Below are 12,439 nucleotides of genomic sequence, written 5' to 3'. Positions count from 1 at the left end.
GGCATAGATTTCCTTTAAAATATACACCACCAGACTTTCACCAAAAAAGTTTAGTTGCCATTGACTTCAAATATTCCAATCTGGAACAAGTTTGGAAGAAGTCCCAGGTACGAGTTAAAAGTAATATTTTAAATATTTTAAATTTGGAAATTTGATATAAGCTGGTAGGAAAGTTTGGTCTAGCTAGGAGCCAAAGAGAAATGAATAATACATATAGGCGTGACTAAAAAAGTAAAATGAATAATACATATATTTCCGGGACATTTTAAACCACCAGACGTCTTTGTATGATTTTTTTCTTCTTTTTCATCTATTTTTCCTATGCTGCTTTTCTAACAAGTGGTTTCAAATTCTTTCCAACAGATGCTGAAGAAGCTAAAATTTCTGAATCTTAGTCATTCTTTTAACTTGAGACAAACTCCAGACTTACCAAACCTTGAAAAGTTAGTACTGAAAGGTTGTACTAGTTTGTCTTTGATTTCTCATACTACTGGAAATCTCAATAAACTGCTTCTGATAAATTTGCAGAACTGTACAAGCCTTCATTCACTTCCAAAAAGTCGTTAAAAACTCTCATTTTGTCTGGATGTTCAAAAATTGACAAGTTGGAAGAGGATATAGAACAAATGGTATCTTTAACCACCTTGGTTGCAGATAACACTGGTATAACAAGAGTTCCTTTTGCTGTAGTGAGATCAAAAAGCATTGGATTTATTTCTTTGTGCGGCTATGAAGGATTCTCACGTGATGTATTTCCATCAATAATACAATACAGTCTTGGATGTCTCCAACTAATAATATTCTATCCCAAGTTCGAGCATCTGCTGCAGGGATGTCCCTTAACCTCTTGGATGAAGAAAAAAGTAGATCCTATGGTCTATTACATGCTCTAAAAGATCTTTCCAATCTTCAGCGCCTTTGGGTGAAGTGCGACTCAGAAGTTCAACTGAATCAAAGTGTAGAAAGAATTTTGGATTCACTAAAAGCCACAAATTGTGCAGAATTAGAAAGAACACCAAGCACATCTCATGTCCCAAACAATAGTTCTTCTGTAATTGATTGTCACAGCCAAGTTCGCATTTCAGGGTCAAAAAATTCCTCGACTTCTCTTTTGATACAAATGGGAATGAAGTGTCGTGTCTCCAATATTCTCAAAGAAATCATTTTACAGGTTCTCTCTCTCTCCCCTCTTTACACACATGCTACCATTGCCTTATAATGTCCTATTTACAAATGAGTTTGTGTTATGCATTACAATTTTAAATAATTTTATAGATCTTTACTCACTCGTTCATTTAAATAAGTTATAGAATCATTTTTATTAATGTTCGCTGTGCAGAAAAATTACCCCATTGGGTCGGGTTTACTTCCAAGTGACAACTATCCTGATTGGTTAACATTCAATAGTGGATGTTCTTCTGTAACTTTTGAAGTCCCTCAAGTGGATGGGCGTAACTTGAAGGCAATCATGTGCATTGTCTATTCTTCTTCCTTAGACAACATCACATCAGAAGGCCTGAAAAATTTGTTGTTGATAAATTGCACAAAGAACACCATTCAGCTCTATAAGAAAGATGCTTTAGATTCCTTCCATGAAGAGAAGTGGCTGAAAGTAGTTTCAAATATAGAACCTGGTAATGAAGTGAAGGTGGTTGTTGTTTTTGAGAATGGATTCACTGTGAAGAAGACAGTTGTTTATCTCATATATGATGAACCAATTGACAAAAAGGCAGAGCACTACCATGAGCCAGATAAGAATGCTGCTATTTCCGGTGGTGATGAAAATGTAAGTAGTAATAATAGTCTAAACTTATGCACATTCTATATGAATGTTGTTTTTCATTATTTTTATGCAAGCAACTCAGTTACCTCATAAATTTGGTAATAGATGTAGGACACAATGAACTGGTTCAACTGCTAGAATGGATTAGAATGAGCACCTTTGAACTTCAATTTTATTTCTTCTAACTGTATTGTTTCATTCACGAGGTTTTGTTTCTCTCTGTTTATGGTATTAGAGATTTGTTAGGCTCTTTTCCATACTTCCTGCCTGTGTGCGGGCCGTTCTGACTTCAAAGCCTTTCTGGTTGATCGGTCTAGCTGTTATCTTGATTTGGTCTCGCTACTTCTCTAACCAGCGAAGGAGACATAAACCCATTTTAAGGTACTACAAACCCATCTTTTTTTGGTTTCGCAAAACATTTGCATGTTAAGAATCATTTTTTGCTTATGAAATCCATTTAACCTTTCCTAATAAGCTATCTATCATAAGTCAAAGGTTATCATCCATTTAATTTGCGGTGTATATTTTTTATTTTGGGTTTATATTAGTTCCCTCTAAACCATAACTTTGAATTTAGATCTTGATGACTCATTTCCCTTTGGAATTCATGATTGTATGCTACTATGCAGAGTGAAGCTTTGTATCAATAATGATTTGATTTCTAATATTTGAGATGCTTCGTGTTGCTTTATTGGGTGTGAAGAGGTGGGATGAAGAAAATGAATCAATCTTTCTATGAAAGATGGGTTGATGCATACCAACAGGGCATTTATTCCAAGTACTTCAAATTTCTAAAAGTCATTGGACAAGTTTGCAAAACAAGACGCATGAACTGATTGAACACAATGGTGTTTAAAGCCTTTCTGGTTCGGTCTGGCTGGTATCTTGATTGGGTCTTGCTGCTGAAATGGAATTGTAACCCCATTTCAAGGTACGAACCCATCACTTTTTCTTCCACGTGTCATTTATACATTCAGAGCAAATTTTTGATATCTGTGATATACTATTAGAGTTTTGATACATACACACCTCGTTTTCTCTCCTCATATCATTTCACTTACTTCTCTTCATATCTCTCTTATTTTTCTATCACATCATTCTTTTTTCTTTCTTTTAACTGTTTCCATATTTTTAAGCTCTCCTAAGAAGCTATCAATCATCAATAACAGGCTATCGTCCATTAATTTATCTTGAACATTCTTTTTTTTGGGCTTATAGTAGGTCCCTCTGTCTGAACCATAACTCTGTAACTAGAGCCTCATTACTCACTTTCTGTTGGAATTCATGATTGCATGCTATTATGCCTAGTAAAGCTTTTATCAATAATGATTTAATGCAAATATTTGAGGTACTTCCTGCTACTTTATTGTTATGTATGAAGGTAAATGTCCACTGACAGCGCTCAAGAATCCAATAATCAAGTAGTAAGTGCTTAAACTCCCTCAGGTGATGTCCACCTGGATGTGAAGAAGTGGGATGAAGAAAAAGAATCAACCATTCCATTATGGATTGGTTGATGCCACCATCAGGGCATTTATTCTGAGTATTTCAAATTTCTGAAAGTCTTTGGACGAGATTGAAAAGCAAGATGAGCAGAAACTGATTGATGACAATTAATGGCAACAAGAAAGGGAGGAAAAGGCTAAACAGCGAGGAATTGTCTTCCGATCCAAATTAGTCCAAGATTCAATGTCTTCCTTAGACCTTTGTGTCATTTTAGTTGTTAGCTGTGTTTTACATTTCGTTTTCTTTCAAGTCCACTTATGTTATAGGAAAAGGCTATCGTCCATTGTCAATAGGAAATTCTCAAGAAGAAATGAAATAGTTTCCTTTGACTTGAGATTATCATAGTAATTAACAAGTTATTTATTATACTTTAATTTGGGACATGTAATGTCCTAGGACGTTACTTGAATGAATATTGGGTCTGATTAAATGCTTGTAGAATTAATGATTAATCAAGATGGAATCCATCAACTTTTGGTTATGAGTTTGAGCTCTAGAAAAGAATTGTATAAAGTATTAAAATTAAAGAAGAAAGGAGTTTCTTAAGTTATTGTGGCAACTTATTAAAGTTTGTCAATTATACCATACTTTAGAGTTGGTCAGAGCTGTAATGTTTGAAGGACATATTTCAATTAATCTTCTAAATGGTTCTTGAAAGTAAATATATTACTTCATGTTATCCGGTTGTTAATGAGTGTTGCTAGACGCCAACCTTGATTAGTATATTAATTAGATTAATTTACTACCAGTTTAGTATTGAACATGTGGGGTCACACACAAATGAGTGTCCCAATCTTTACTAAATAATTATATTATTTGGGAATTAAATTAGAAAATTTAATTTGATCAAATAAATAATTATATGGAATATTATTTTAATTCTTTGCTAGCACTAAGAATTTAAATAATAAAGAAATCATATTCTAGAATTATTTCTTTGTAGTAATACATAAAGAGAAAAGGTGTGTTGTTTCATGAAATGAGTTATCATTTCTGAAGAGGAACTCCACGTGAGTTAAATATAATGAAATAGTCCTCCACGTGAGTTAATTAGTGAAATGAAGAAAAATTCCATCTCTCCTCTTCTTCACTTTCATGGGTGTGAAATCAGAGAGAGAGAGGAAAAGAATTTAATTCATTTTGATTCTTTAATATACACACAATTTCTTGTACTGCTACATTAAACACACAAAAGGGATTTTGTGAGTAGAAAAATTCTGATTCTGGAGTGCTTCAGATTTCTGGTTCCATTGAGTAAGGGTTGATAGTAAAGGCTGGTCTCGGTGTGGATACACGCGTAGAATCTTCATACATTTGAAGAAAACTTTCAAGTTTCGAGAACTAAAGTCGGGTACGTATTTATTTACAATTTTTTGATGGCATATATAATTTTGAACACAAATAAATCCAAATTTATTCCGCTGTGCGTGGTGTTGTGAACACTGTGAAGATCTTTCCTATAGAATATGTTATTTCTAAGCAAATGATTGAACAAATTGACTACACTGTAGGGGCTTTGCATGTGCATATGCAATTAGTCTATGTGCAGTTGTAATCATATTGACTATCGAGGATCAAGATTGGCAAGGCTGATTTTTATTTCAGGGTAAAAGAAAGAGGATAAGATCATATATATTGCCATCATTTTACCGGAGACATGTTTAGGAAGAAAGTATATTTTAAGCTTTTTTGTTTTTGAAAGTAATCAAACAACTTCGAATGTTTCTTAACCTCTTGTTTTTCAAGCACTAATTAACTATGGTGTCAACAAATGTGCATAAACTTTCATTTTGCAATTTTTATAGGACAAAATTTTAGTGAATTTTGGCAATATTTTATTTCATGATTGTAAATTTCTTTTATCGGCTAAATTTTTCCTCTAGGGATGAATATTTGGACATTCCCCTCAACTCATATCCCCCAGTTCATATCACTTAAATTATTTTTCCTTTTTCTTTTCTTGATAATCAATCCTAGCATGTGCACCTTCGTTGGAAACATTGACATTTAATTTCATATTTATTTATACACATTGCTTAGTGTAATATTTATGTATATTGTTTAGGGATGTATTAATGTTTAATGTATATGAAAGGAAATGTGGTTTGCAAGTTTCTGCATGGTCGTCTCAGCTCATGCTTTGTTTGGATGCATGGGTGAAAATGAGAGGAAGGAATACATGAGAAAAGAAGGTGATGGTTTCATTGCCATGCGTGGAATCTGGGAACAACAAACCCATATTTCTGGTGTAATCAATGTTTATGCACCCTGCACTTCGAGGGGTAAACATAAACTTTGGGTGGACTTGGAGGAGTATATCACTAACAATGATATTTCTTGCTTTTGTATTGCAGGTGACTTCAATGTAGTTGCAAGATTAGAGGAGAGATGTATGGTAGGAACGATATGGCTGATTTTAAGGCATTTATCTCCAATCTGTCACTAATAGAACCGCCTGCAGTGGGAAAAAATTCACTTGGTTCCGCCCCAATGGACAGGCAGCAAGCAGAATAGATTTCTTTTATCTAGTGATTGGTGTTCTTGTTGGCCTCATGGTGTGCAAATTGTTATGGCAAGAAGTCTGTGAGATCACTGCCCTATCATGTTTCGAAGCATTGATGTGAATTGGGGGGGCCAAGACCCTTCCGTGTTCTGAACTGCTAGTTCTCTGATCCAGGTTTCAAGGCATTTGTAGAAAGGGAATGGCAACAATTCCAAGTACAGGGTTCAGGCGGATTTGTATTGAAAGAGAAACTGAAATTGCTCACAGAAAGATTGAAAGTTTGGAATAAAGAAGAATTTGGAGATGTCAACCGAAAATTCAGGGATATTTCTGCGAGATTGGAAGAGCTTGATCAGAAATTGGGGAGTTTTGGACTCTCGGTTCAGGAATTACAACAGAGGAGGGAACTCCAAGGAGACTTGTGGCGAGCAGTGAAATTTAGGGAGTCAATTTTGCACCAGAAATCCCGTTGTAGATGGATTCAGGAAGGTGACTTAAACACCAAATGGTGTGTGGGTTGAAGATCCACTCTTTTGCTAACTGGCGACGACAATCAAACAGATTTGTGGGGTTACATCTAAATGGTGTGTGGGTTGAAGATCCCGCCTTTGTGAAGAGAGGTGCCAAGGAATACTTTGAGAAGAAATTTAGCAAATTAAATGATCCAGCACCCACTCTTGATGGGGCACCCTTTAGACAGATTAGCTTGGAAGATAAAATGAAGATTACAACAAAATTTGATCCTGCAGAAGTAAAGGAGGCCGTGTGGGGATGTGGAAATGACAAAAGCCCGGGACCTGATGGGATGGATTTCAAGCTTATAAAATCCTTTTGGCACCTGTTTGCTGCAGATTTTCAATGTCTTCTAGATAAATTTCATATTAATGGTCGCTTGGTGAAGGGATGCAACTCTTCCTTCTTAACTCTGATTCCAAATAAGGACTGTCCGAGTGAGTTATCCGATTTCAGACCGATATCACTTATTGGGTGTGCCTACAAAGTCGTATCAAAGGTACTAGCTAATCGTATTAAAAAAGTGCTTCCTTCTGTCATTGATGACTCCCAAAGCGCGTTCATTGCAGGAAGAGGGTTGCTAGATAGAGTGATAGTTGCAAACGAATGGGCTCATGAAGCGAAGGCTCGGAAGAAAAGCTCGATGGCCTTCAAAGTCAATTTCGAAAAGGCCTACGACTCGGTCAGGTGGGACTTTCTCTACTACATGATGAAGATGATGAATTTCAATGATAAATGGGTTTCCTGGATTAACGGGTGCATTAAATCTGCTAGGATTTCAGTCTTAATTAACGGGAGCCCAAGTGAGGAATTTAGCATGGGTAGAGGCATTCGCCAAGGAGACCCAATTGCGCCTTTCTTATTTTTGATTATTGCAGAGGGACTCAATGGACTGTTGAAACAGGCAGTGGCACACAATAAATTCAGAGGCTATGTGTTTGACGACTTGATGGGTGAGGAGATTGCAATACTTCAGTTCGCTGACGACACCTTGTTTATTGGCGAGGCATCTAGACAGAATGCATTCACTCTGAAATGCATCTTACACTGTTTTGAACTAGCTTCTGGATTAAAAGTGAACTTTTCTAAAAGCAGATTGCTAGCCATTGCAGTGGAAGAAAGAGAGCTACAAATATTATCCTCTATTCTGAATTTTAAACGTATGAGACTGCCCTTTATGTATTTGGGAATTCAGGTTGGGGTAACCTGCGGCGGCGGGCCTTTTGGGAACCAATTTTGAGAAAGCTGCGTTCTAGAGACAAAGATCTCTATCCTTTGGGGGGCGATTATGTCTGATTAATAAGACAGTGTCTTCTATCCCTGATCCCTCTCTTTTATCTATCATTTCTTAAAATGCCAGCAGGTGTGGAAAAAGAATTTACCAAGGTCACGAGGAACTTCCTATGGGGAGGCTTGGTGAAACGATCCGTGTATATATATATATATATATATATATAAAATAGTGATTATATATATAAAAAAAAAACTAAAACTAAAACTAAAACTGGCCTACAGAAAAAGAAAAGCCCACGATGGTACCCACCCCACCCAATACAATACATATTCATTTTTCCTATTCTAAAAAGTTAATAAATTAAAACCTATTCCCATCACCCTGTGCGTGACATCTCTCCCCTCTCTTTCAATTTCTTTTCTTTTTCTCCCCTCTGTACAGAACGCATGGCCTCCTCTCTTTTCTATTGTTCCACTTCCATTCTTCATAGAAATCAAATCTAAGATTTCTTCATAACCCACAAACTCTTGAAGATAAATTTACTCTTACAAACGTGGAAGCCACTGTGTGGAAGCAATTGAATTAATTTTGAAAGTTAGGGTTTGTGCTCTAAGGAAGAGAAGAGTAGCACCCCTTCAGATTTGCTCTTTGGATGTTATTGAGGTATACCCACAACCTATAAATTAAAGAATAGTAGTATTATAGCATGTTAGAATTAAGCAGAATTAATTTATAGGGCTTTGCTACTTATTTGGGGATTTTAACGTTGCTCATGGGTAGTATATCAAAAGGGTAATAAATGCTGAAGGTTTGAGGTTAATTTTGTGTTCAGATTCGACGGCGAGTGGATCGTTCGATGGTCGTAGGATTGCTAAAAACAATTGTGGTTATTCTTCATAGTTGTGAGTGGTTCTCAACTACTATGACATATTTTTAATGATCCTATAACTGATTTAATTATTTTATCGTATTGCTTATTCATCTAAATTGGGGAAACATGTTTTTATATGTTTGATTATCATTCTTGAACTCTGAAAGCTGATTTTATGAAGCTGGTTTTGAGCATGTTTTATGAATTGGTATGAAAAGAGAATGACATTGGTTTAATTTTGAAATTATGTGAAATTGAGATTGTGAACTTGAAAAGCTTTTGTGAGCATTGAAAGTTGATGTTGAGAATGTTATTTTGAAAAACTTTGATGAGTATTGGAAAGCTGATTTTGAGACTGTTGATGAGACTTGATATGATTTGAGAAAATGGTTTTGGGGATCCTTGATAGAACCCCGTAGCCGTTAACGGAGGTAACGGCCTAGGTGCACCTAGCTAGTTTGATTCCGGGAGGAGAGGGCTATCCGTTAGATGGAGCCGCCAGTGCACGGAAAGGGCTATCAACGAGATGTAGCTTCCCCCGATGAGATTGATGAGATATGACATAATTCCGGGTGGAGAGGGCTATCCGTTAGATGGAGCCGCCTCTTGGGTAAGATAATCCTTAAGAGGAAAGGGCTATCAACGAGATGTAGCTTCCCCCGATGACACGATGTGACTTGAGAAAGGAAAGGGCTATCCGCTAGATGGAGCCGCCCCTATCGGAGAGGCCATCCCTTAGGAGGAGAGGGCTATCAACGAGATGGAGCCGCCTCACGGTTCTACATGTGTGACCCTATTTCATTAAATTTCAGATTTTAAATGTCTTCATTTATTCACATGATTTTAACTTATCTATTTGACATGATTATCTATGATCTTTATGAGTTTCAGTACTTTTGACATTGAAATGGTTTGAACTGATATTGTTGGTGATAGAGATTATCTAAACTGAGTTGAGAGCGAAAAACTCGTGCCTCTAATGTTTCCCCTCCCTGTTCATGGTGGTTGTTGACTGCTCACTAAGTCTTTGTGACTTACCCCATTCATTATTTTCCCTCTACAGATTTCCAGGCAACTAAGTAGCAGACTGTTGTTAGGTTCAGATCATTCAGCTCATTTCGTTTATAGGCCTCTTTTGGCAGGTGGTCATATTTGTATCTTTGTTGCTCTTTGTTATTCTGCAGCTATAGGGGAGTCTTGGGTGAATTCAGTTTGAGTTGTTATGTATTGTTTTAATTTAGGAATTAACACTTTAGTGCTGGAGTTGGAATTCGTGTATTTTTAGAATTCTAGTTATGATAAATCTCAATTGATAGATTTTATTATTTTGGAGATATTGATATTACAGGAGAGATTATTTTTTTTTATAAATTATAGTAAACATGTATAATTTTGGAAAATCATTTCGGGAAGAGGGTTTTGTTAAATAGGCTTGCCAGGCTAAGCTGTTAGTCTGTGCGCCGGTCACGGCTTAGGATTTTGGGTCGTGACACTTGGATGAAAATCAGAGGAAGATTGCCTGGATCAACTGGGAGACCATTTGTAAGCCCAAGTGGCTGCGAGGATTAGGGGTTAAAAACTGGGGAGAATTCAACAAAGCACTACTTAGAAAATGGCGATGGAGGTTATTTTGTGAAGAACGTGGTCTTTGGGATCGTATAATCACCTCCAAGTATAAAGTGAATGACGGTGTGCTTGTATCGTCTCAGTACCAGAATGCCTCACCATGGTGGAAGGATATCGTGAACCTCTCTTTTGAAAACCAAATGGTAATTGGTTTAACAATGTTATAAGTAGAAGGATTGGTGATGGGGCTATAGTCCGTTTTTGGCGGAATACATGGATTGGAAATGATCCTTTGGCTACTAAATTTGCAAGATTATTCCAGCTCTCTACTCAACAACAAAATGTTCTAGCAAATATGGGCTCGTGGCATGATGGTGTTTGGAGATGGGAGCGAAACTGGAGAAGGGATTTAAGGGAGTATGAATGAGTATGGGAGGCTGAATTTTTGAGCATCATTGATCAAGTTCAACTGAAGGAAAATACAGTAGACAAGTGGATATGGAAGGAAAATGTTTGTGAAGGTTTCTCAGTTAAATCGGCCTACTCACGATTTAGGGGACTCTCAAATATGCAGCAGCTGAATGAGTTTGTTAATATTTGGGTGGCTTATGTCCCTTCCAATGTGAAGACCTTCATCTGGAAACTTTATTGTGGGCGTGTACAGACTAAGCAAAACCTGTCAAGAAGAGGAATCCAATTGAATTCCCCAGAATTACTATGCCCCTTATGTTCTGAAACTGAAGAATCACTAGAACATCTTTTTTTCTCTTGTAAGATGGTCTCGACTATTTGGTAATCTTGTCTGAATTGGTTGAGCTATTGTTCAGCTTTGCCTCATGACAGTAAGGTGCATTTCCTACAGTTTGTTTCACGATAATTAGAACCCGAAGCAACGGGTGTGGTGGGAGATTTGGGGTGCAGTCGTTTGGACGATTTGGTGTACCCGGAACAGATTGGTGTTTTCCAATGAGGCTCCTGACTGGGACAATTTGCTGGATGTGATCCAATGGAAAGCCTGGATCTGAATCTCTTCAGAGGTGAAAGAATTTCAGTGTGCAATGGGAATGGGTGATGAACCCGTGTTCTTGTATTATACAAGTATAGTATCAATTTGGAGAAGGTTATTGAGTCGTGGCCTATGGTTATGTGTAGTTGTACCTTGGCCAAATTGCCACCTTTGATGGAATTTGTGGACTGCATTTTATAAGGAACAGAGACCTGGCTGATGTGGTATAGTTATGCATTTGATATTTATTTTTGTTGGTTCTCCTTGAAAACTACATTGAGATGTTTAGAATATGTGGACTCTTTTCCCTTCACTATCTTTTTATTTCAATGAGATTTTTCCTAGTAAGGTTTTAATGAGGCATATCTTCTAAATGTCTTGCTTTCAAAGAGTATATGATTAGTTGTTTTGATGTAATCTTATTTGTATTTTCCTCTCATCTCTCTCTTTGTATTGGGTTGAAGTACCTCTTGTACTTTATTTCAATATAATTTATTGCTTATAAAAAAAAGAATAGAAAATGAAGGGATCTAAAGGAAAAATGATGTGATTTTTAAGTTGTTTGAATTGAGAGAAAAAGAAGAGAGGATGAAAGGAAAAAGTTAGTACGATATGGAATTATCGTTTTATCCTTTTAATATATAATTAGAACTTAAAGTAAGATAATTATAATAATTTTTATTTTATATGAAAAAAATAATTATAATATTTAAAAGATATTATTATTGTATTTATTTTATCTATTTATTTTGACATGAATGTATTTTCATGTCAAATGTTCTTCCCCGTCAACAGTTATTTTTGAAATAATTACGGCATTAATATGACATTTAATGATTAATGGTATCAGAATAATTAACAAAAATCAATTGTGAATTTTCTACCATTAAATGTATTTAATTTTTTTTATTAAATCTATATTTGTTATTTGAGTTTAAATATAGAATGTTACAAAAAAAAATTTGTAACTATGAATATTTGATAAATTAAAATTTAATTAAATATAATTTTACTCTTTTAGGCTAATTATGAAAATTTAATATGATGTAATTCAAAAATTCATTTAATTAGTAACACAAAGTCATATATCTCTATTATTTTATTAATGAAACTAGTCTTTTTTACCCGTGCGATGCACGGGGATATTCATTTTATCTTTTGTGTGATATTTTCAAAATTTGTGTTATTTTCTTAAAGATATTTTATGGATGAAATGAACAAAATTTATTTTTGATATAAGAAATCATCAATTTGTAAGTTTTTTTTGTTTTGTTTTTCCAGGTAGCTCTTTTTTCAATCTTATGTCGTTAGTTTTCCAAAATGCCCAATTTATGGTTTTTTTTTTATATCTATTGAATATAGTTTTTTCCATAGAGTTTTTTTTACGGGAGTTTTTTACATAGAGTTGAAGTAATACATATGTGATTTTTCTTATTTTTTTCAATTGGAATAATTAC

The 12,439-nt window shown here is 35.5% G+C and overlaps 1 protein-coding gene and 1 long non-coding RNA gene across 2 annotated transcripts; both read left to right on the top strand.

The window, feature by feature from the left end:
* The first annotated feature begins 47 nt into the window (after positions 1-47).
* LOC130749350 (uncharacterized) lies at positions 48-3,770 on the top strand. Its single transcript, XM_057602695.1, has 7 exons — positions 48-107; positions 364-443; positions 529-1,171; positions 1,340-1,786; positions 2,019-2,164; positions 2,487-2,714; positions 3,165-3,770. The coding sequence occupies exons 3-6, from the start codon at positions 782-784 to the stop codon at positions 2,617-2,619; spliced, it is 1,116 nt and encodes a 371-aa protein (XP_057458678.1). The 5' UTR covers positions 48-107; positions 364-443; positions 529-781; the 3' UTR covers positions 2,620-2,714; positions 3,165-3,770.
* A 4,022-nt stretch (positions 3,771-7,792) lies between these two features.
* Positions 7,793-11,326, top strand: LOC130749354 (uncharacterized). The gene is made up of 3 exons (XR_009022898.1): positions 7,793-8,202; positions 8,372-8,441; positions 9,474-11,326. It is a non-coding gene; the product is annotated as an uncharacterized LOC130749354 (long non-coding RNA).
* The last annotated feature ends 1,113 nt before the right edge of the window (positions 11,327-12,439 follow it).

Source organism: Lotus japonicus, chromosome 3 (assembly GCF_012489685.1).
Source record: "Lotus japonicus ecotype B-129 chromosome 3, LjGifu_v1.2".
NCBI lineage: Eukaryota > Viridiplantae > Streptophyta > Magnoliopsida > Fabales > Fabaceae > Lotus > Lotus japonicus.
The sequence above is the reverse complement of the archived record's forward strand: the minus strand, read 5'-3'. Positions and strand labels throughout refer to the sequence as shown.

Coding starts and splice junctions, on each gene's coding strand:
- LOC130749350 (XM_057602695.1), top strand. CDS start 782: ATGTCTCCAACTAATAATATTCTATCCCAAGTTCGAGCATCTGCTGCA. Junction 1,172..1,339: donor TCAAAGAAATCATTTTACAG/GTTCTCTCTCTC, acceptor TTCGCTGTGCAG/AAAAATTACCCCATTGGGTC. Junction 2,165..2,486: donor AGACATAAACCCATTTTAAG/GTACTACAAACC, acceptor TTGGGTGTGAAG/AGGTGGGATGAAGAAAATGA.